This window comes from Cherax quadricarinatus, chromosome 80 (genome assembly GCF_038502225.1).
Source record: "Cherax quadricarinatus isolate ZL_2023a chromosome 80, ASM3850222v1, whole genome shotgun sequence".
Taxonomy (NCBI): domain Eukaryota; kingdom Metazoa; phylum Arthropoda; class Malacostraca; order Decapoda; family Parastacidae; genus Cherax; species Cherax quadricarinatus.
The window spans coordinates 6,796,885-6,823,851 of NC_091371.1; the positions used below are offsets into that span (position 1 = coordinate 6,796,885).

The 26,967-nt window shown below is 44.6% G+C and overlaps 1 protein-coding gene across 4 annotated transcripts in view; it reads left to right on the plus strand.

Moving 5' to 3' along the window:
* LOC128702415 (roundabout homolog 3-like) overlaps window positions 1-24,901 on the plus strand; it is a 1,608,794-nt gene extending 1,583,893 nt beyond the window's left edge. For all 4 annotated transcript variants that reach the window (XM_070102079.1, XM_070102082.1, XM_070102081.1 and 1 more), the window contains exons 13-17: window positions 902-1,179; window positions 10,027-10,160; window positions 11,565-11,713; window positions 21,081-21,224; window positions 23,042-24,901. In XM_070102079.1, coding sequence (XP_069958180.1) covers window positions 902-1,179; window positions 10,027-10,160; window positions 11,565-11,713; window positions 21,081-21,220 — 701 coding nt within the window. In that variant the 3' untranslated portion in view covers window positions 21,221-21,224; window positions 23,042-24,901. The remainder of the gene's footprint in view (window positions 1-901; window positions 1,180-10,026; window positions 10,161-11,564; window positions 11,714-21,080; window positions 21,225-23,041) is intronic.
* The last annotated feature ends 2,066 nt before the right edge of the window (window positions 24,902-26,967 follow it).

The window sequence follows — 26,967 nt, forward strand, 5'->3', positions numbered from 1 at the left end:
ACTGTTCTTCTACCAGTCTTACCACTGTTTCTTTTCCTTCCTTTTTGGTCCCGTTCCTGTCCCTCCCCATCGATATATAGTGGCTCCCTCACTCTTTTGTATTAGTGTAACTCTGCAAATGGTCCGAGTCGGACCGAAACGTCGTCGTAGGCTTCTATGTACATGTTATTTGAGAGACTATAACAGGGAAGCAGAGGTAGCTTCTGCTCCCCCCACAATGTAACAGCTTTCTAGTAAGCCAGTAGAATGCCTCGGTCAGATGACCAGAAGCTCCAACTGCGGGCCATCATATGACTAAGATCCGCTTCAGAAAACACTTGTAAAAACATAAAGAAGGAACACTGCAGCAGGCCTACTGACTCATGCGAAGCGGCTCCATGTCCCCCCCCCCCCGGGGATTAGCCAAGTGACCCACCTAGTCAGGTCACTTCCACTTAAGGAAGGAGCACGGCATCAGACCTAGTAGCACAAGCTAATCAGGTCCAACTCACACCCACTCATGTATTTATCTAATCTATTTTTAAAACTACACGTTTTAGCCTCTATAACTGTACTTGGGAGTTTGTTCCACTCATCCACAACTCTGTTACCAAACCAGTACTTTCCTATATCCTTCCTGAATGTGAATTTTTCCAACTTGAAACCATTGCTGCGAGTCCTGTCTTGGCCGGAAATTTTCAGCACGCTATTTACATCCCCTTTATTCCTGTTTTCCATTTATACACCTCGATCATATCCTCCCCTAATTCTACGCCTTTCCTGTTACCTGACGAATCTTAGCCTAGTAGGGTTGTTGCACACTGTGGGTGTTTCCCCAATGCAACTATCATATACAGTAGAATACCACACCGTTGAACCAAATTTTACCTAACGGAAAATTAACCTTCCTCACTTTCCCCAGGTCCCCCGGAGAGAGTCGAGGATTGCCAACTGGTTAACCACACTGGGGGTACACTGGAGGTGCGGTGTTCCCCAGGGAACGACGGCGGGCTGCCCCAGTGGTTCGTGGGCAGGGTGTATGACGCTACCACTCACACTCTGCTCGATACCCTAGAGGAGGCAGTGCCCAGGTTCCAGGTAGGAGGGTTGACCCCTGGCCAGGACTACCTCATCACCATCACTGCCATCAACGAGAAGGGAGCCAGCGAGCCTGAGGAGATTGATGCTATACGACTCAAGGTGGATAAGAGACATATATAAATGTGTGTGTGTGTGCGTGTGTGTGTGTGCTCACCTAATTGTGGCTGCAGGGGTCGAGACTCGGCTCCTGGCCCCGCCTCTTCACTGATCGCTACTAGGTCCTCTCCCTCTCTGCTTCCTGAGCTTTGTCATACCTCTTCTTAAAACTATGTATGGTTCCTGCCTCCACTACTTCACTTGCTAGGCTATTCCACTTCCTGACGACTCTATGACTGAAGAAATACTTCCTAACGTCCCTGTGACTCGTCTGAGTCTTCAGCTTCCAGTTGTGACCCCTTGTTTCTGTGTCTCCTCTCTGGAACATCCTGTCTCTGTCCACCTTGTCTATTCCCACAGTATCTTGTATGTCGTTATCATGTTTCCCCTGACCCTTCTGTCCTCCAGTGTCGTCAGTCCGATTTCCCTCAACCTTTCCTCGTACGACATTCCCCTGAGCTCTGGGACTAGCCTTGTTGCAAACCTTTGTACTTTCTCTAACTTCTTGACGTGCTTGACCAGGTGTGGGTTCCAGACTGGTGCTGCATACTCCAGTATGGGCCTAACATACACAGTGTACAGTGTCTTGAACGATTCCTTATTCAGGTATCAGAACACTATTCTCAGGTTTGCCAGGCGCCCGTATGCTGCAGCAGTTATTTGGTTGATGTGTGCCTCCGGTGACGTGCTCAGTGTTATGGTCACCCCCAAGGTCTTTCTCCCTGAGTGAGATCTGGAGTCTTTGTCCACCTAGCCTATACTCTGTCTGCGGTCTTCTTTGCCCCTCCCCAATCTTCATGACTTTGCATTTGGCAGGACTGAATTCGAGAAGCCAGTTTCTGGACCACATGTCCAGCCTGTCAAGGTCTCTTTGCAGTCCTGCCTCATCCTCATCCGATTTAATTCTTCTCATCAACTTCACATCATCTGCGAATCGGGACACTTCAGAGACTATTCCTTCCATCATGTCGTTCGCATATATCAAAAATAGCACTGGTCCTAGAACTGACCCCTGTGGGACCCCGCTCGTCACAGGCGCCCACTGTGATACCTCTTCACATACCATGACTCGTTGCTGCCTCCCTGTCAGGTATTCCCTGATCCATTGCAGTGCCCTGCCTGTTATATGCGCCTGATCCTCCAGCTTCTGCACTAATCTCTTGTGGAGAACTGTGTGAAAGGCCTTCCTGCAGTCTAGGAAAACGCAATCAACCCACCCCTCTCTGTTGTGTCTTACTTCTGTTACCTTGTCATAAAACTCCAGGAGGTTTGTGACACAGGATTTGCCTTCCATGAACCCATGCTGGTTTTCATTTATAATCTTGTTCCGTTCCAGGTGTTCCACCACTCTCCTCCTGATAATCTTCTCCATGACTTTGCACACAATACATGTCAGAGACACAGGTCTGTAGTGCCTCATTTCTGTTTCCTTTTTTAAATATGGGGACTACATTTGCTGTCTTCCATTTCTCAGGTAGTTGCCCAGTTTCAAGGGATGTATTGAAGATTGTGGTTAGAGGCACACACAGCATCTCGGCTCCTTCTCTAAGGACCCATGGGGAGATGTCCGGTCCCATCGCCTTTGAGGTATCAAGGTCACTTAGCAGCTTTTGCACCTCCTCCTCGGTTGTTCGTATGTCATCCAACACTTGTTGGTATATTCCCTCTTGATGTTCCCTTTTGTGCTGTCTTCCCACAGCCCTTCCTGTCTCAACTGTAAAAACTTCCTTAAATCTCATCTTTAGCTCCTCACATACCTCCTGATCATTTCTTGTGAGTTCTCCACCTTCTGTCCTCAATCTGATCACCTGGTCTTTGACTGTTGTCTTCCTCCTGATGTGGCTATACAACAGTTTCGGGTCAGTCTTGATTTTCGATGCTGTGTCATTTTCATACTGTCGCTGGGCCTCCCTCCTTACCTGTGCATGCTCGTTCCTGGCTCTGCGACTGATCTCCCTATTTTCGTGTGTTCTCTGCCTTCTGTACTTTTTCCATTCTCTATTGCACTTTGCTCTTGCCTCCTTACACCGTCGGGTAAACCAGGGGCTCGTTCTGGTCTTCCCATTGTTTCTGTTGCCCTTGGGAATAAACCTTTAAACTGCCTCCTTGCATTTTGTTGTTACATATTCCATTTCGTTTACTGGCTTTCCTGCCAGTTCTCTGTCCCATGGAACCTCCTGCAGGAAGTTCCTCAACCCTATGTAGTCCCCTCTTTTATAGTCAGGCTTTTCCCATTCAACTGCTGTTACTCTCTCCACTTGCAACTCTACTGTGTATTCAAAGCACACAACCACGTGGTCGCTAGCTCCTAGGGGACTCTCATACGTGATGTCCTCAATGTCTGAATTGCCCAGGGTGAACACAAGGTCCAATCTTGCTGGTTCATCCTCCCCTCTCACTCTGGTAGTGTCCTTAACATGTTGGTGCATGAGGTTTTCCAGCATCACGTCCAACATGTGTGTGCATGTGTAATCGCCTAATTGTACTCACCTAATTGTGGTTGCAGGGGTCGAGACTCAGCTCCTGGCCCCGCCTCTTCACTGATAGCTACTAGGTCCTCTCTCTGCTTCCTGACCTTTGTCATACCTCTTCTTAAAACTATGCATGGTTCCTGCCTCCACTACTTCACTTGCTAGGCTATTCCACTTCCTGATGACTCTATGACTGAAGAAATACTTCCTAAAGTCCCTGTGACTCGCCTGAGTCTTCAGCTTCCAATTATGACCCCTTGTTTCTGTGTCCCCTCTCTGGAACATCCTGTCTCTGTCCACCTTGTCTATTCCCACAGTATCTTGTATGTCGTTATCATGTTTCCCCTGACCCTTCTGTCCTCCAGTGTCGTCAGTCCGATTTCCCTCAACCTTTCCTCGTACGACATTCCCCTGAGCTCTGGAACTAGCCTTGTTGCAAACCTTTGTACTTTCTCTAACTTCTTGACGCGCTTGACCAGGTGCGGGTTCCAGACTGGTGCTGCATACTTCAGTATGGGCCTAACATACACAGTGTACAGTGTCTTGAACGATTCCTTATTAAGGTATCGGAATGCTATTCTCAGGTTTGCCAGGCGCCTGTATGCTGCAGCAGTTATTTGGTTGATGTGCGCCTCCGGTGACGTGCTCGGTGTTATGGTCACCCCAAGGTCTTTCTCCCTGAGTGAGGTCTGTAGTCTTTGTCCACCTAGCCTATACTCTGTGGTCTTCTTTGCCCCTCCCCAGTCTTCATGACTTTGCATTTGGCAGGGTGTGTGTGTGTGTGTGTGTGTGTGTGTGTGTGTGTGTGTGTGTGTGTGTGTGTGTGTGGGGTGCCAAATAGATAAAACTTGCGATTTTGGCTTAAATAGCAGTGCTCTTCTTGCCGAATAAGGCAAGCGATAATTTGGGTATGTAATAATTTCGCAAAAATCATTCTGAACCTAACGAAAAAAAAAATATATTTCATTGCATTTATTATTAAATTATTGTAATAGCAAAAAAAAAAAAAATACCGTGACTGGAACGATACACAAATATCCCGGTCACAGAAGAGAGGAGCTTACTACTTTGTAAATGGTACAAGTCGGACCGAAACGTCGTCGTAAGCTCCTCTCTTCTAATATATATTTACTTAGATTAGGCTAAATTAAACTGCGCTTGTTATAATTAGTTTAGGTAAGATTTCTAAGGTTCTTTTGGTGCAAAATTATCCATTCTTACATTAAAATAAATGAAAAAAATATATCTTTAAACGCATAAGAGAAAATCTTAATAAAGGACGTAATTTTAAGTTACTTTCTGCTAATTGACCAGTTTTACCTATTCAGCACGACATATATATATATATATATATATATATATATATATATATATATATATATATATATATATATATATATATATATTATATATATATATATATATATATATATATATATATATATATATATATATATATATATATATATATATATATAGATATATATATATATATATATATATATATATATATATATATATATTATCTAGGTTAATTAAACTTCACAGGGAAGAAAATGGAGTCGAGTCTTTGACATGGCTACGTGGGGTTAATTATGTGGGTTAATTATTGATAATTAGGATGAAGTCTGGTTCATCAGCTGTTTGTCGACGCAGAAGCGATGATTACGGCGGTTTATATATTACGGTGGGTGGACCAGGTGAACCAGCGTCACCTGTGGTGGGTGGACCAGGTGAACCAGCGTCACCTGTGGTGGGTGGACCAGGTGAACCAGCGTCACCTGTGGTGGGTGGACCAGGTGAACCAGCGTCACCTGTGGTGGGTGGACCAGGTGAACCAGCGTCACCTGTGGTGGGTGGACCAGGTGAACCAGCGTCACCTGTGGTGGGTGGACCAGGTGAACAAGCGTCACCTGTGGTGGGTGGACCAGGTGAACCAGCGTCACCTGTGGTGGGTGGACCAGGTGAACCAGCGTCACCTGTGGTGGGTGAACCAGGTGAACCAGCGTCACCTGTGGCGGGTGGACCAGGTGAACCAGCGTCACCTGTGGTGGGTGGACCAGGTGAACCAGCGTCACCTGTGGTGGGTGGACCAGGTGAACCAGCGTCACCTGTGGTGGGTGGACCAGGTGAACCAGCGTCACCTGTGGTGGGTGGACCAGGTGAACCAGCGTCACCTGTGGTGGGTGAACCAGGTGAACAAGCGTCACCTGTGGTGGGTGGACCAGGTGAACCAGCGTCACCTGTGGTGGGTGGACCAGGTGAACCAGCGTCACCTGTGGTGGGTGGACCAGGTGAACCAGCGTCACCTGTGGTGGGTGGACCAGGTGAACCAGCGTCACCTGTGGTGGGTGGACCAGGTGAATAAGCGTCACCTGTGATGGGTGGACCAGGTGAACCAGCGTCACCTGTGGTGGGTGGACCAGGTGAACCAGCGTCACCTGTGGTGGGTGGACCAGGTGAACCAGCGTCACCTGTGGTGGGTGGACCAGGTGAACCAGCGTCACCTGTGGTGGGTGGACCAGGTGAACAAGCGTCACCTGTGGTGGGTGGACCAGGTGAACCAGCGTCACCTGTGGTGGGTGGACCAGGTGAACCAGCGTCACCTGTGGTGGGTGGACCAGGTGAACCAGCGTCACCTGTGGTGGGTGAACCAGGTGAACAAGCGTCACCTGTGGTGGGTGGACCAGGTGAACCAGCGTCACCTGTGGTGGGTGGACCAGGTGAACCAGCGTCACCTGTGGTGGGTGGACCAGGTGAACCAGCGTCACCTGTGGTGGGTGAACCAGGTGAACCAGCGTCACCTGTGGTGGGTGAACCAGGTGAACCAGCGTCACCTGTGGTGGGTGGACCAGGTGAACCAGCGTCACCTGTGGTGGGTGGACCAGGTGAACCAGCGTCACCTGTGGTGGGTGGACCAGGTGAACCAGCGTCACCTGTGGTGGGTGGACCAGGTGAACCAGCATCACCTGTGGTGGGTGAACCAGGTGAACCAGCGTCACCTGTGATGGGTGGACCAGGTGAACCAGCGTCACCTGTGGTGGGTGGACCAGGTGAACCAGCGTCACCTGTGGTGGGTGGACCAGGTGAACCAGCGTCACCTGTGGTGGGTGGACCAGGTGAACCAGCGTCACCTGTGGTGGGTGAACCAGGTGAACCAGCGTCATGGACCAGGTGAACCAGCGTCACCTGTGGTGGGTGGACCAGGTGAACCAGCGTCACCTGTGGTGGGTGGACCAGGTGAACCAGCGTCACCTGTGGTGGGTGGACCAGGTGAACCAGCGTCACCTGTGGTGGGTGGACCAGGTGAACCAGCGTCACCTGTGGTGGGTGAACCAGGTGAACCAGCGTCACCTGTGGTGGGTGGACCAGGTGAACCAGCGTCACCTGTGGTGGGTGGACCAGGTGAACCAGCGTCACCTGTGGTGGGTGAACCAGGTGAACCAGCGTCACCCATTATGAATTATTACACAAGTAGTGTCAATCAGCTTGTTACATTATATTCAGATTGGGAGAGAGAGAGAGAGGGAGGGGGAAGAGACACGAATGATGGGAGAGAGAGAAGGTGAGAATACCAACGTGAAAGAGGAACAGGAAATGTGTTGAGGAGGCACATGAAGGTGATGTGGAGAAAATGATGATACACATAAGAAACCTTAAGAAAATATAAAGGTAATCTATGTGAGCTAATTCACATAGCTCTCTCTCTCTCTCTCTCTCTCACTAAACCTACCCTCCATTCCATTATTCTCTCTACTGCCTCTTTTCATTCGTCCATTCCTTATATCTCACCTCAGATATACCACACATACAATATACCTGATAAACAAATAACCAGCACATAGGAGAGAGGAACTTATGACGACGTTTCGGTCCGACTTGGACCGTTTACAAAGTGTGACTTTGTAAATGGCTCAAGTCGGACCGCAACGTCGTCGTAAGTTCCTCTCTTCTGTGTGCTGATGATTTGTATATCGTTCCAGTTACGGTATTGTGCCCCTTTTTTTTATCAATGTACTTGATCCTATTTCCCCTAACATATAAAACACACAACACAAAAAACACAATACACAACACACAACACACAACACACAACACACAACACACAACACACAATACACAACACACAACACACAACACACAACACACAACACACAATACACAACACACAACACACAACACACAACACACAATACACAACACACAACACACAACACACAATACACAACACACAATACACAACACACAACACACAACACACAATACACAACACACAACACACAATACACAACACACAATACACAACACACAACACACAATACACAACACACAATACACAATACACAACACACAATACACAACACACAACACACAATACACAACACACAACACACAATACACAACACACAATACACAACACACAATACACAACACACAATACACAACACACAATACACAATACACAATACACAATACACAACACACAATACACAACACACAATACACAATACACAACACACAATACACAACACACAATACACAACACACAATACACAACACACAATACACAACACACAATACACAACACACAATACACAACACACAATACACAACACACAATACACAACACACAATACACAACACACAATACACAATACACAACACACAACACACAACACACAATACACAACACACAATACACAACACACAACACACAACACACAATACACAACACACAATACACAACACACAATACACAACACACAACACACAATACACAATACACAACACACAACACACAACACACAACACACAATACACAATACACAACACACAACACACAACACACAACACACAATACACAACACACAACACACAATACACAACACACAACACACAACACACAATACAAAACACACAACACACAATACACAATACACAACACACAACACACAATACACAACACACAACACACAATACACAACACACAATACACAATACACAACACACAACACACAACACACAACACACAATACACAACACACAACACACAACACACAATACACAACACACAACACACAACACACAATACACAATACACAATACACAACACACAACACACAATACACAATACACAATACACAATACACAACACACAACACACAATACATAACACACAACACACAACACACAACACACAATACACAACACACAATACACCATACACAATACACAATACACAATACACAATACACAATACACAATACACAACACACAATACACAACACACAACACACAATACACAACACACAATACACAATACACAACACACAACACACAACACACAACACACAACACACAATACACAACACACAATACACACACAATACACAATACACAATACACAATACACAATACACAATACACAACACACAATACACAATACACAACACACAATACACAACACACAAGACACAATACACAACACACAATACACAACACACAATACACAATACACAATACACAACACACAACACACAACACAACACACAATACACAACACACAACACACAACACACAACACACAATACACAATACACAACACACAATACACAACACAACACACAATACACAATACACAACACACAATACACAACACACAATACACAACACACAATACACAATACACAATACACAACACACAACACACAATACACAACACACAACACACAATACACAACACACAATACACAACACACAACACACAATACACAACACACAATACACAATACACAACACACAATACACAACACACAATACACAACACACAATACACAATACACAACACACAACACACAATACACAACACACAACACACAATACACAACACACAATACACAACACACAATACACAACACACAATACACAACACACAATACACAACACACAACACACAATACACAACACACAATACACAACACACAACACACAACACACAATACACAACACACAATACACAATACACAACACACAATACACAACACACAACACACAACACACAATACACAACACACAACACACAACACACAACACACAACACACAACACACAATACACAACACACAACACACAACACACAACACACAACACACAACACACAATACACAACACACAATACACAACACACAACACACAATACACAACACACAATACACAATACACAACACACAATACACAACACACAATACACAACACACAACACACAATACACAATACACAATACACACACCACACACACCACACAACACACACCACACAACACACACCACACAACACACACCACACAACACACACGCACTCATGCTTGTATATACCCGCAGGTGGCCGAGAAGCGGATGGGCGAGGTGTCGTCGGTGGGCGTGTCTCCTCTTGTGGGCGTGTTCATTGGTCTGGTGGGCGGCTTCGTCGGTCTGCTCCTACTGGGCGTCTCCCTCACTCTCCTCCGATCATACAGGTACGCCCACACTCTAACCCACTACCTAACATACGCCCACACCTCTAACCCACTACCTAACATACGCCCACACTCTAGCCCACTACCTAACATACGCCCACACTCTAGCCCACTACCTAACATACGCCCACACTCTAGCCCACTACCTAACATACGCCCACACTCTAGCCCACTACCTAACATACACCCACACTCTAGCCCACTACCTAACATACGCCCACACTCTAGCCCACTACCTAACATACACCCACACTCTAGCCCACTACCTAACATACGCCCACACTCTAGCCCACTACCTAACATACGCCCACACTCTAGCCCACTACCTAACATACACCCACACTCTAGCCCACTACCTAACATACGCCCACACTCTAGCCCACTACCTAACATACGCCCACACTCTAGCCCACTACCTAACATACGCCCACACTCTAGCCCACTACCTAACATACTCTGCCCACCCACACCCCCACACTCTAGCCCACTACCTAACATACTAGCCCACACCTCTACACTCCCCACTACCTAACATACGCCCACACTCTAGCCCACTACCTAACATACGCCCACACTCTAGCCCACTACCTAACATACGCGCACACCTCTAACCCACCACCTAACATACGCCCACACCTCTAACCCACTACCTGACATACGCCCACACTTCTAACCCCACTACCTAACATACGCCCACATCTCTAACCCACTACCTAACATACGCCCACACCTCTAACCCACTACCTAACATACGCCCACACCTCTAACCCACTACCTAACATACGCCCACACCTCTAACCCACTACCTAACATACGCCCACACCTCTAACCCACTACCTGACATACGCCCACACCTCTAACCCACTACCTGACATACGCCCACACCTCTAACCCCACTACCTAACATACGCCCACATCTCTAACTCACTGCCTAACATACGCCCACACCTGTAACCTAGCACCTACTGTATGTGCACATCATGTAAGAAGCTGGCATCTATGTGGTACGCCCAGAATCCACAAGTTTCATACACACCTAAACTGTGTTAGTTAATTGTCAGACCTGTAGTTAGATACCTGGCCTGGTCCGTTTTTTTTTTTTTGCGCCTAGAGAGAGAGAGAGATTAATTTGTAGCTATAGGAGCAGATATATTGTTGTAGTGTTTCGTCTTCAAGTATTTCATTTAATGTTCCCTCTTTCTAATTGATTCTTGTATTCGTCCACCACCTCTCTGTATTTACATCAGTTAATTAATAGGTGTGTGATGTTCTTGCTGCTGCCAGTCTTCGTGCCACAAACAATCTTACAAAGACACACAAACAATTTTACAACGGCACACTAACAGTCTTACAAAGACACGTAAACAATCTAGAGCTTTCTCTCCAACTTTTTCCTCTCCGCAGATGCAGGTGTCTGCGGCCCACGGAGAGTGGGCGGGATGCGGGCGGCGTGGGGCCGCCCTCGCCGACTACCAAGACCACCCCCACCACGCCCGTCCACCACCCACAGTCTGACCCACAAGCCGGTCCTGATGTTCTTATATCTGCCACCTGTGAGTGACACTCTGTTCTTTATTATGTCCCTCCATCCCCCTCCCCTCCCACTCCCCCTCTCTCTCCCCCTCCTTTTCTTCCCTCTCTCTCTCTCTCTCTGTTTTACACAGGGTTTTACAAGATTAGGGTAAGGATTTCTAACTTTATTTGCTAGCTAAGAGCTGTTACCTATATTAGCTCATTGAAAAACCTTTTTATTGTTATGAAACATATAAATGTGGAACAGGATGAAGTTGGAGCCATCTGTTGGCCAGCAATCTCTCTCCCCCCTTATTCAGCCTACAACTCTACACCCTCCTTCATCACCATCTTTTCTACCTCCACTCCGACCCTCTTCTCTGCCTGCTTTCTCTTCTCTCACTTAGTTCCCCATCTCTGCTCACCTCTACCACTACCTGCTCCTCCACTTCCTTATTAACCTCCACCTTCTCTACCTTAACCACTGCCTCTATTATTTTTTGTTGTCTCTTGTTTCCACATTCTCTTCCTCCAGTATTTCTTGAAATTCTGGTGTCCATTTGACAGCAAATATAACCGAATAAAAATATATATAAAGCTTGAAATACTCCCAAAGATTGTGAAACTGTGTGTGTGGGGGGGGGAGAACCTACGACTCGACCCCTGCAACCACATACGAGTACACACACACACACTGTGAAGTAGTAGAGGCAAGATCCATACATAGCTTTAAGAAGAGGTACGATAAGGCTCTTGGAGCTGGGAGTGGACCTAGTAGCGACCAGTGTAAAGACGGGATCAGGAGCTTTGACTCGACCCCTGCAACCACATACGGGTAAGGACCTGCGCGCGCGCGCGCACACACACACACACACACACACACACACACACACACACACACACACACACACACACACACACACACACACACACACACACACACACACAGAACGAGTCCTTGGTTCACCCAAAGGTGTAGGGAGGCAAAAACTAGGTGTACTAGAGAATGGAAAAGGTACAGAAGACAGAGAACTCAGGAAAATAAAGAGATTAGCCGAAGAGCCAGAAACGAATATGCACAGATAAGAATGGAGGCTCAGCGACAATATGAAAATGACATAGCATCAAAAGTAAAGACTGACCCGAAGCTGTTGTACAGCCACATGAGGAGGAAAACAACAGTCAAGGACCAGGTAATCAGACTGAGGAAGGGTGATGGGGAATTCACAAGCAACGACCGAGAGGTATGTCAGGAGCTCAACACAAGATTTAAAGAGGTATTTACAGTGGAAACCAGTAGGACTCCAGGAAATCAGAACAGGGGGGCACACCAGCAAGTGCTGGATGAGGTACATATAACCAAGGAGGAGGTGAAGAAGCTGCTAGCCGAACTTGACACCTCAGAGGCAGTGGGACCAGACAGTATCTCTCCATGGGTCCTTAAAGAGGGAGCAGAGATATTGTGTGAGCCATTAACAAAGATCTTCAACACATCATTTGAAACTGGGCAACTCCCTGAGGTATGGAAAATGGCAAATGTAGTCCCAATTTTTAAAAAGGGAGACAGACATGAGGCACTAAACTACAGACCTGTATCACTAACGTGTATAGTATGCAAGGTCATGGAGAAGATCATCAGGAGGAGAGTGGTGGAGCACCTGGAAAGAAACAAGTGTATAATTGACAACCAGCACGGTTTCAGGGAAGGAAAATCCTGTGTCACAAACCTACTAGAGTTTTATGACAAGGTGACAGAAGTAAGACAAGAGAGAGAGGGGTGGATCGACTGCATATTTTTGGACTGCAAGAAGGCCTTCGACACAGTTCCTCACAAGAGGTTACTGCAAAAGCTAGAGGATCAGGCACACATAACAGTAAAGGCACTGCAATGGATGAGAGAATACCTGACAGGGAGGCAACAACGAGTCATGGTACGCGACGAGGTGTCAGAGTGGGCGCCTGTGACAAGCGGGGTTCCACAGGGGTCAGTCCTAGGACCTGTGCTGTTCTTGGTATATGTGAACGACATAACGGAAGGGATAGACTCAGAAGTATCCTTGTTTGCAGATGATGCGAAGGTAATGAGAAGAATCAAATCGGATGAGGATCAGGCAGGACTACAAAGAGACCTGGACAGGCTACAAGCCTGGTCCAGCAACTGGCTCCTTGAATTTAACCCTGCCAAATGCAAAGTCATGAAGATTGGGGAAGGGCAAAGAAGACCGCAGACACAATATAGTTTAGATGGCCAAAGACTGCAAACCTCACTCAAGGAAAAAGATCTGGGGGTGAGTATAACACCGAGCATATCTCCTCAGGCGCACATCAATCAGATAACTGCTGCAGCATACGGGCGCCTTGCAAACCTACGGATAGCGTTCCGATACCTCAGTAAGGATTCGTTTAAGACTCTGTATACCATTTACGTGAGGCCCATACTGGAGTATGCAGCACCAGTTTGGAATCCACACCTAGTTAAGCACGTCAAGAAATTAGAGAAAGTGCAAAGGTTTGCAACAAGACTAGTCCCAGAGCTACGGGGATTGTCCTACGAAGAAAGGTTGAGGGAAATCGGCCTGACAACACTGGAGGACAAGAGGGTCAGGGGAGACATGATAACGACATATAAAATACTGCGCAGAATAGACAAGGTGGACAAAGACGGGATGTTCCAGACAAAGGACACAGACACAAGAGGTCACAATTGGAAGTTGAAGACTCAGATGAATCAAAGGGATGTTAGGAAGTATTTCTTCAGTCAAGAAAGTGAGGTAGTGGAGGCGGGAACCATACATAGTTTTAAGGCGAGGTATGATAGAGCTCATGGGGCAGGGAGAGAGAGGACCTAGTAGCAATCAGCGAAGAGGTGGGGCCAGGAGCTGTGACTCGACCCCTGCAACCACAAATAGGTGAGTACACACATTATCTCCAGTATTTACTGGCCTCTCAGAGACGGGAATAAACTTATTTTAGAAAAAAATTCACCCCCCCAACCCCCAGAACTACAGTATTTCCCCCTCTACCACCCCTACAGTATTTGACTATTTTTAAATTCTTGTATATAAATGACGCGTGAAAATATGTTTGCACATTAACGAGGACAGTTAAATTAAGGAATTTACACGTAAGCAGAATTGCAATGTGGATTGTTTTTAATTAGGTTGTGGAGCTCCTTTAAGCTCCTCAGACATCGGTCGGGAACACAAGATGCACCAAGAATTTCCTCTCTGGATCGTCACACTTTGGTGCTAGAAGAGAAAGGTGGCAGCCCTCGGGTTTCTGGTGGTTTAGATGAGCCTGGGATCCAGCTCTTTGAGGAAACCCATGGAATACTTTTCCAAGGAGCCAAGGGTCTCCGATCCTATTGGGTTGAGGTGCTGTATTGGTGAGCTAGATCCCTGTACTTGAGCTTGTGATTTTTTCCTGTGATCAGCAGCACCACTCTGCTGACCAGCACTAAATGTAGGTGTTGATCAAGGTAGATGTAGGGATGACTCACGAAATCGTAATGACACGATTGCAAACAAACCATACCCCGGCCGGGATTGAACCCGCGGTCATAGTCTCAAAACTCCAACCCGTCGCGTTAGCCACTAGACCAGCTAGCCACAATAAGATTCGTCCAACTAGGTATATTTCTACACCATAGGAAGGTTAGCACAGGCACCACTGTGACCACAAATGTGAGTCATGTTGACGGCAGTGAAGGGACTTGAGCTAGAGTTCGTCACCGCCACGCTAGCTGGAGATTCGTCTGTAAAAACTTGCATTTGTGGTGGTCACCGTGGTGCCTGTGCTAACCTTCCTATGGTGTAGAAATATACCTAGTTGGACGAATCTTATTGTGGCTAGCTGGTCTAGTGGCTAACGCGACGGGTTGGAGTTTTGAGACTCTATGACCGCGGGTTCAATCCCGGCTGGGGTATGGTTAGATGTAGGGATATGTGAGCCCATCAGGACGCCCGGCAGGAATGTTCAGGAAGACTGGGCACTAGGCTGTAGCAAGGCTTCCTAGATCTCGTTGACTTCATTGTGTCTAATGTGCCAACGTTTGGAACTTGAAACAGTTCACACCATGGTCACCACGTGTATCAGTCGCAGAGGTGGGAACTACTAGGAGAATATCACCTGAATGATAGTCGTTCACAGCTAAAAGGCGAGCCCTCTCTCTGACTTGAAGAGATTGCACTCTCTAACATAGTTGCAGCAGCTTATTCTATGATGGGGGTTTGTCCCAACTGGACTTTTTTTTTTAGCCAAAGTTGCAGCTGCTCTTGATGTCTGTGCTGAAAGAATATTCCACACGTTGGTGCCAGATTGTGCATGTAGTCTGCTAGAATATCCCTCATCAGCTTATTGGATCCACTGGATGAAAATAAGACATGCAAAGCAATCTGAGAGGCTGTACATATGCCCGGTCCACGTAATCCGTCAAAACGTGACATGTTCCCAATGACTAGTCCAGGGAAAGTTAAGATTTTTCTAACGTTAAATTTAGAGCGAAGTCACACTTTCCTAGTTTAAGGCTGACAAAGGATAGAGAGCATCGTATAATGTCAGCCAGCTTAGACAAGGATAGGTACCTTGTGAAGCAATAGAAGGCATAATGGGCGTCAGTATCGCTGATCCTTGTTTAACATCCATTCTTTCTCAAAACCTCGCCCGTAGATTTGACTCGTACTGGGGCACTGAAAAAAATACAAATAATGGGATTAACGACTAACTCCCTGCAGCGTCCTTGACTTCCTCAGTGGTGTGTTGGCTAGAAGATACCACTTTGCATTTCGAAAGGTTTAAGGAGAGGCCTATATTCTGATGTTTTTTAGAAGGGATTCTGTTGCATCTGCTAGTGTGTCCAAAAATCCAGATACTGAGCTAGTTGGTCAGGTCCTGAGTGACCTGTTTGGTAGCCAAACAAAAGAAGGTCTTCACGCTAGCGTGCCCAGGTCAGTTGACATTTTGCTGTCATTCAGGGGAAAGGCAAGAACTGGATGCTGTCTCTCAACGCAAGGACAGATTTGCACTCTCTCAGCGCAAGGACAGATTCGCATTCTCTCAACGCAAGGACAGATTCGCATTCTCTCAACGCAAGGACAGATTCGCACTCTCTCAACGCACTGACAGACTCCTCTTGCACTCTTTCAATGCACAGACACTCGCACACTCTCACACGGACAGATACTCTCTCACTTTCTCAACACAAGGACAAATTTGCATATTCCTTTTGTGGCTTAATAAAACCAACCAAAATATTTTGTGTCAATGTAAAGAAACTTTACAATAATGTGTATGTGTACGAGAGAGAGAGAGAGAGAGAGAGAGAGAGAGAGAGAGAGAGAGAGAGAGAGAGAGAGAGAGAGAGAGGGGGGGGGAGAGGGGGGGGAGAAGTATTCACCAGTGGATGAGTATTCTGTGTTGGTGGTGGTTGAGTCATAGCCTTTGACCCCCTGGCCTCTTAACTACCACTCAACCAGTTTTACTGATAATCGCCCTACAGCGCCCAACTGTACCTACCCGTGAAACTGTGTGCAGTGTTTGCTCTAACCTCTTCAATTTATTTATTTTCATAATTACCTGTAGAATAATATATTTTCTAACTTTGACTCTTGTGCGTCTTCAGCCGCCATCTATTTTGTATGGAAAAATACACTTATGTACAGTTTAGGATGTTTATTAAAGGAAACGTTTCGCCACGAGTGACTTTTCAGTGCTAATACTGAAATAACTAAATATATACAGTGGCAGGAGTCAGGTGGAAGGTCACGTGGGTGGTGGTGGTAGTTGTAGTAGTAGTGGTTGTAGTAAGAATAGTGGTTATAGTAAGAGTAGTGGTTGTAGTAGTAGTCGAGTATTTTGTATTTCATTTGTATGAAGTCAGTGCAATACAAAATACCGGGTGGCCGGACTTGAGTCCTGGAGATGGGAAGTACAATGTCTGCACTCTGAAGGAGGGGTGTTAATTTTGCAGTTTTATGACTAGTGTAAGCGCGCCTCTGGCAATGTCATATGGGGTTCGGTAGGAGATTGATGGATAAGGTAAACTCACTTGTTGGATGGTAACGCTATATTGTCAGACTGTGGTAATGGGAGATGGAGCCTAGCCTGCCATGTTCTGCCTTCTTCTATGCCTATGTGTCGACTGAGGCTGAGGTAGCCTGTCCCACTCACTCATGGAGCATCCCGTGACGTCACACAGTCACTAGGCCTCAAGGGATCTTCTATATAAAGCACATGGATGGTACTATAATACTCGGCTAATCTATGCATACAACACATGTAAGGGAGGATCAGCAACTATGCTGACAGCTCGGTCATGTTACGTATGTCGTCTCGACATACACTACTATGCTATAGGCTGAACAGGCAGGTGGCTCTGGGCTGATTCTATACAATAACAAATCATATATAACTTAGAACTAATGGATGATATCATAATGGATGTTAACATCATGAGTTTTACGTAATGGGTGTTAACGTAATCACTTTTAACATAATGAGTTTTAACGTAATGCATTACAAACTATAAGAACAAATCATTGTACATTATGGGATGGAATTGATCGATCGATCTGTGTTCATGCACTCTACGGATTCTGAGGAAGAATAAATAAATATATATATATATAATATATATATATATATATATATATATATATATATATATATATATATATATATACAAGGTGAAATTAACAGCAAAGTCATCTGGTGCACTCAGATCATTACTGTCAAATTCTCAGAATACGGAAGGAGCGTGAACACGAAAACAATTTTTTTCTGAAAAACTGATCAGTTAATAACAAACAGTTGACAATTTCCTTCATCTCGGACATCTAGTTATACAGACTATGTACATTTAAACCCAATTCTGCGAGGGTGAGGTTTACATATGCAGAATGGTTATCTCTGGGAGGATCGAATTCCTCTGCAATGGCTAACACATGCCTTGACTGAGGACAGTCTGAACGAGTATCTACAAAAGATACAGCTACATGGGCGATCTGAACGAGTATCTACAAAAGATACAGCTACATTCACTAGTGACTGTGGAGTTTCTAACTCTTCTGCTAGGAGTACTCAACTTGACTATTCGATACAGTAATTCTTGGCTCATTACAAAGTCACTAATGGGTGCTGGTGGCTTCACAGTCAGAATAAGATCTTCCTGGAGCAGGAATCGAATCACCAGAACACAAGGGATGGGCTCTTTCTTACTGGAGGAATGAACAAACTCGGTGGAGTGGATGACTCTCCCCGGTTGAAAAAAATAATGCTATAACACGCAATATGAGCAAGGGAGAACGAATCTTCTCTCTCTCACTGCAAGCACAGGGGAAAAGAAATGAACACGGTGAACAATGCTGATATTCAACTGAGTCGCACACAGTGACACGAGGTATCAGCTATAAAGAAACTTCACTTACAAATGTTAACAACATGTGAAAGTTACTCAAGAAATAATTTCTTACATTGCACTGATTACTGTCAACTAGGATGGGATCACCATCTGGAACACAAGGAACAACAACAGACACTCTAGTGAGAGCACTAGCCGCAACAGAGACATCTTTCTGCATACGGCATGTGACATCAACAAGAGATGGCATTACTAGTTGCAAGTAATCGTTTTCTGACAAGGCATCCCCTGTGGAGAAACTACTACTTGAACTAGCAGACATTGCAGGGATAGGCTGTGCACTCAAAGCAGTCTGAGTGTCCCCGGACACTTGAGGCAATGGAACACTATCCTGCAAGTCTGAAGGTGATAAATTAGACACATGTGCAACTCTTGGTAATCTACACATACGCTGCTATGTATGATAATGTATATAACTGTATGTGTACCTGTACCTGAATAAACTTACTTATCCCTTCCACTCTTCTTCTAGCCCCTCTTTCTCATTCTTCCTCTACCCCTCCCTCCCTACATACACCTCCCTCCCTACATACACCTCCCTCCCTACATACACCTCTTCATCCTATCAGGAACAAAAAGGCACAATACTGTGAATGGAACGATACACAAATAACCCACATACGACGACGTTTCGGTTGTGTATTATCTGTCATTCCCTTTCTAAATCCCTCTTTCATCCCCTCTTTCCTTTTGACACTAACATCGCCAGCCTCTGTAGTGATGATGGTAAATTCGCCAGAGAACTGGATAAGTGTTTTCTAACACGGTTTTTTGGATAAATAATGACCTGTCACCTGTTGAGCGTCCGCCGGCAACCCCAGCTAGGTTTCACGCTAAATGTAATAAGATTGAATCACTGCCTAGTAATGTACTACGATGTGCTCACTCATCAAACATTTTCAGTACTGTACGTCGTAACAGGTGGGAGGGACTAGCACTTTCTTAGGCCATTTATTGAAGTGTAATGGAATACAAATAAATGGCCCAAGAAACTTCAAGTCTTTCCCACCTGCTGTATGTAAAAGTCTTCAAACTCCGTCTTTATATTTTGTTAACACTTACTGCCTAAGACAGGCAGTTATGATAGTGCAATTCCTGTGTAACAGTAACTTCAGCTCTTCTGAAGTGAAGCCTTGTTTCATCTCTCATAGTTGATCCCAGGAAAAACACTTAATAACCTCATTGTGGCCCGGTGGTCTGGTGGCTAAAGCTCCCGCTTCGCACACGGAGGGCCCGGGTTCGATTCCCGGCGGGTGGAAATTCCGACACGTTTCCTTACACCTATTGTCCTGTTCACCTAGCAGCAAATAGGTACCTGGGTGTTAGTCGACTAGTGTGGGTCGCATCCTGGGGGACAAGATTAAGGACCCCAATGGAAATAAGTTAGACAGTCCTCGATGACGCACTGACTTTCTTGGGTTATCCTGGGTGGCTAACCCTCCGGGGTTAAAAATCCGAACGAAATCTTATCTTATCTTATCTTATTGTCTTACTCAAGTCTCACAGCTCGGGATGAAAGATTGCATACGTATAAAAAGAATGTGGACAATACCGTGACTGCAACAGTACATAACCTGCACAAAGGAGAAACTTACGACGACATTTTGGTCCAATTTTTGACCATTAATCACGACCATTAACTAGTGAATAGTCCAAGTAGGACCGAAGCATCGTCATAAGTTTCATTCTCCTATGTGCGGGATATTTGTGTATGTATATACAGCCAATCTCGTGAGATAGAATATGACAGGGAAACAAAACTAGCTTCTGCTTCCAATATGTAATTATTAGAGTGAATCGGCCATTTCATCTAAGCTAGTTCAGTAAAAAATACTGATAAATTGTGTTTCACGTAGCACTAAAGCCACGTTGGTCAGTGCAAAAAAAAAAAAAAAAAAAAAAGTTAGATGTGACCTACTGTGCTCTCTCCTGCAGAACTGATCTACTGTGCTTTCTCCTGTAGAACTGACCCATTGTACTTTCTCCTGCAGTAGAGCGGGTGCCGTCAAGCAGCACGACCTCGCGGGCGAGGGTGGTCAGCAGTTACGGAGGCGACGACAACACCCAAGACGACACTCAATCCATGGCGCCCCCAGCGCTCTGGCCCAGTCGCATGTCCTCCTCAGTCTGAAGTGGTGAGTTAACGAGACAGTAGTTGAGACAGTGGTTACTGTAACTTGTATGCAAGTAAGAAGTGTGTCTTGTGTCCGCCAGTCGCAGGAGTGTCTTTATAGCTCCTTGCTATATATATAACTTTCAAAACGAGCCTGGTGCCCGGGGGTATGGGGTAACATCGCTTAGCTTCGGCTAAACGCCCATATTTATCTTCGGTCTAGCTCAGTGGTAAAGTACTGTGGACTCTGATACAGAGTTAGCAGGTTGCTAACTCTGTTCGAATCCTCGGCTAGCAGCAGTGCTGTTATTGATTCAGTACCACTCATTCGTGGTTTCAATAATATAAACTACTGCTCGTGGAGGCTAGTACACCAAACGGGAAGTAAAATGAAATTAGCTCAGAGGCACCCAAACCACCATATGTCCTCAGATCACGGTAAAACGCCTAGATCTGCTAGGTGCATGATTTTTATAGGATTGTGTGGTCTTGTGGGTTAGAGCGTCATGTGTGATTTTTGCTTACCATGGGGCGAGCCACAATGACATGGGCTCGAATCCTCGACTAGTCGCAGTGTTGTCACTGATATTTTGGGATTTTTATATAGAACATCAACACAAGCTATGCAACTGTACTGGAAACAAGGTTACTCAGCTTTGTCACTGTCTCAGCCTATTCGCAACTTCAGCTGGTAGACTCCTCCAATGTGAAACAGTTGTTCTGCCACCCTGGAGCTGTTGAGTGAAATGTAAGCATGAGAATAATTGCCCTTCAGGAGCATTGCTAGTATATCATTCAATAACTGAATACTGACGAATGCACTTACATGTTTGGGCTCGATGGCTCTCGGGTAACTGGATGTATGATAAATCTGACTAGCCATACTTTAGCTCTCAACTGTACAGTCAATCGAACTAAACTATGTCTAAGCAGACTTACCTGAGTATTTGTATCGGACCCTTAAATGTCATCTGAATATCCACTGTCTTGATTGAAGAATTTGTCTTACGGTGCACTGTTTGGCGAATGTTCGCAACACTGCATCATACTGTCTTTCAGTCTTGCCCTTTGTTCACAGTAATGTCACTACAAGAAGCTGCACACACTTCTCTTTTCTACCGTGAATGGAGATTGAGAGGTCGAGAACGCATTACAGTTCCTTTGTTAAGGTTAATGCACGTGTTACTAACGCTCCTCGTACCAGGTTTTCACGCACTCTGATGGCCTCTTGCTTCAGCCGCAGCTGCCCTCGGCATCTCCAGTTACACAAAAGATATGCTGATTCCAGCAGTTTTCCCTTTCTTGCCAAACTGCTACAGGAAGCAATGCAGGATGCTTGACTTGTTGTTGTCTGTGCATAGACGACAATTTATGCTATCTTCAACATGGTAATAAAGTGGGTGCAGGGTTTCCTTAATTGTCCTGCTACGTTAAGAGATAAATTGCTTCTCATTAACCCACAATAGTTGTAACATTGGTCAGCCGTGACGTGTCTTGCTTGGCGCCCGGGTACAAACATGTGTTTCAAATTAAACTTGTTGATCAGAAGCTAGATGACATCTGCCCTTCCTGAGAGGGTCGTCCCTCAGGGCTGAAGGGGACCGATACCTCCCCTCCTGGGGAAAATTTCTCCACATGATATATATATATATATATATATATATATATATATATATATATATATATATATATATATATATATATATATATATATATAAATATATATATATAAAAGAGAGAGAGAAAAAACAGAGAAACGGAGATTAACAAATTTACACTATTACCATCTTTCAGATTTACGTACTAAATAGTCTTGACTTCTCAAACTTCTTCCCGCAGAGTCGTGGCCCATAAAAAAGGACCACAGACCACTTAGAGACCATCGTGAGGGCCAACCAATCCTGGTGTCAGATGTCCAGCCTGACCCACTAGGACCCGCCCACATCCCTTACAGGACCCCCAAGTGTATTTTCAACTGATCCTTCAGGATAAAACCCAACTGAATTCAACACATCACGACTCTAAGTTACGGAGTTTTTCTTTTTTACAAATCATAACTAAATGCCACTTCGAACAGTGTCGGAGGATTCAACCCTGTGAGATGTAAAGATGTATCACAGGACCACGACTGTACGCTGCACTGTTGTACAGTGTCCTGCAGTACATGCAGTGTCCTGTAGTACATTCAGTGTTGTACACTGCCCTGCAGTACATTCAGTGTTGCACAGTGTCCTGCAGTACATGCAGTGTTGTACACTGCCCTGCAGTACATGCAGTGTTGCACAGTGTCCTGCAGTACATAGTGTTATACACTGCCCTGCCGAATTAAAGACAGAGATACCAGATTGATGCACATGTGTGCCAGTGTTACACACGTGTACCAGAATGTTGCACATGTGTACCAGTGCTGCACATGTCTCATTCATGTGTATGTATTGTTTACAATCAGTAAGTTCCTTCAGGACCCACACAGTTCATCCTCAAACAGCACAAAGCGACACAGGAAAAAAAAAATTCTGAAGACAGTAAATTATTCTAATTTTCACCACTTATAATTACCATAATCTACTATACAGTATAAAACAAATCCACAAATAACCCGCACATAGGAGAAAGAAAAGCTTATAACGACGTTTCGGTCCGACATTGGCCACTCAGTGTAACTTGTGAATGGTCCAAGTCGGACCGAAACGTCGTCATAAGCTTCTCTCTCCTATGTGCGAGTTATATGTGTATTGTTCCAGTCACGTGTGCCTTTTTGTTCTTTCTAAAACAGGTCATTAATTCAGTAAATAATTTACAGGATTAAAAAAAACTTCAATCCCTTAAAATTAACCTCAAATTCATTTACTGGAAGAAAGAAAATGATATTTAAAAAAGAAACTGATCAGACTGTCACAAAAATTTTTAATTCATTCGTTCCGTCTATGAGTTTCATATTTGGAATTCACATTTTTTTTTTCCGTAAATTTTTTTTTCTCTCAATTTCACCTAACATTCGTGAAAGAGTTGTGACACTCGACTGGGCGAGGTTGCGAAATACAGCTGGTTTGGTGATGCCACCTGCACAATGCCACGTGTTCCCTGACTCTGAAACCTGTTTCCTGATAATTACACGTGTTTTCTGACGATGAAACCTGTTTTCTGATGATTACACGTGTTTTCTGACGATGAAACCTGTTTTCTGATGATTACACGTGTTTTCTGACGATGAAACCTGTTTCTTGACAGTTACACGTGTTTTCTAACAATGAAACCTGTTTCCTGACAATTACACGTGTTTTCTAACAATGAAACCCGTTTCCTGACAACTACACGTGTTCCCTGACACCTACACATGTTTCCTGACACCTACACATGTTTCCTGACACACATGTTTCCTGACACATACACATGTTTCCTGACACACATGTTTCCTGACAACTACACATGTTTCCTAACACCTACACATGTTTCCTGACATTTACACGAGTTCCCCAACAAGAGTTCAACTACTTTCCTACAGTATTCACTCCCGTGAAGAGTATTACACATGTCATACATATCACAGGTAATACCTTCCAAGTATCATGTATCATTGAAAGTGTATGAGGAGACTTATGTACATAATTTTTTAATGTGTAAATAAAGTTATGGCAGAAGTATGTATGTCTCAAATATAAGTGTGTAATACAAGTGTGAAAATAAAGATAACTGTACCTGGGATTATTATTCTCCTCTTCGACAGACTGTAATTTTGGTTTGATGTAGTTCTGTAACACGATTGTGACATGTATGTCTAAAAGACACGTAGATTTTATTATTATGGATGTGTTTCTTTCCTGGAAACTTGTTTACTCCAAAATATCATAAAAAAATCACAAGTATTTGCTTACAAGTCCTTAAGCACAACTTTTCGGTATTAAAATTCCAGGTTTTCAAATGGAAAAAAATGATCATTACGTGTGATGTTTCATGTCTTTTAAACGTAGAAAAGTTGTAGAGAAATGGGATAAACTATAGACACGATGGAAGCACTCGTAAATACAATGAACAAGAGTTCCTTTATTGTCATCAGTAATTTCATTGCGTGCGTACGTTTTTTTTTTTTATCATAGCAAGATTATACACACAGAAAGGCGCAGCTACAATACTCATCTCGAGGGAATCCAAACAGATGTATTATTAGTAGTAATAGTATTGGCAGTAGTAACAGTAGTGGTAGTAATAGTATAGTAATGTAAATTATTCGAGGTTATTTTTTTCGATTTAACCCTATTTGTAAACAATTTACCGACGTAAATTATGGTGTGTAAACACCTAGCATGCTCCTTAGATGACCCACGTTAAAACAACTTTAACTCTTATGCTGGAAACTTGCTGGACATTTGGGTATACTATGCAGGAGCTGAAACATTCCAGGTACAAATATTGACGAAGTCTTAGTTATATGCTGAGGAGAATATAATGATTGTAGGTGTGTCGTATGATCTCCAACATTCTCTGCAAGTTATCTTCACGTTATGATCAAGGGCGCAGTGTGATCGTGGGTGTGGTAATCCGTCCTCCTCCTACAGCTTCTCACACAGTGAAGAGTGTGATGGAACCGGGGACTTGCCTTATAAGCAGCTTAGGTGCAATGCTGATGGTCGCGGGAAGCATCCTGTTACTAGCAGGAGAGAGATACAGAACTTCCTGAGGAAGAATGCTGTAATCAAGAGCACGAGAAACCATCGCAGTCATTCCAAATTCTTCCTCGATACAATGCTGGGGCAATGGAGCTGGTAAAGCAGCAGAGTTAGCGTTTAGCAAGAGAGAGAAGCTTGGCTCGTGAGCAGCAGCGGGAGGTCAGACACGAGAGAAGTATGGTTAATAATAATGTAAATGTCCTGCCAACTAGGTTTAACGTCAGAAGTGCAGAGGCAGTTGTGCTCGAGTTCAGCCAGGCTGACTTGGGCAAATATTTTGATGACTTCGGAAACCAGGCAGCTGCGCTGAGCTGAGCGATAGAACAGTGGGTAGCATTGTTGCCCACCCAGTTAAGTGGTAAAGAAGAGGACATCCACCAAGTCTCAAGAATACCGGGACTACGAGTTAGTGAAAGCAGAAGTACTGAATGCTAAAATTACTCGCCAAGTAGTAAAACGACTACAAACAAAACACAGAACGGATGGGGCTCGAATCCACGAGAAGCGACTCCTAAAACTCGCAGGTCACCGTGCTTTCCACTGACTAGTGAATAACACGCTGGCTTGCGAGTTTCAGAAATCGTTGCCATGGGTTCGATCCCCGCCCATTCTGCGACTTGGATTAGAAGTACACGTTAGTGCCAGAGAAGTTCCCACAAAATTTTCATGACCGTCAATGGAACTGCAACAGCTATGACAACTTTCCTGGAAACGAATAGTTACGAGCCTACAGATGGTGGTACCTTCGGCTGTCAGCAAAGAAACCTTTAAATTACTCTTGATAGTAAACTTCCATGAAATGTATGTGCTCATTTCCTTGCCTATAATTGCAGATTATGGGTTTAAGCTCACCCATTGTAAGTAGCTATAATGTCAAGTGTATAACGAAGGTGTTTGTGTAAGATTCCCAACATCGCCAGTGTATGTGTAGATGAATAAACACAGGCGATCCCGATATTAACAGGTCCAGCTGGACATGTTAATATCGGGATCACGGTTCGAGTCTCCCATCCACTTTTCTGTTTATTAATCTACAGTCATTCATGACGACTTTGAGTTCATATATGCATTACGTGGGTGATGGCAGCATTCTGACAG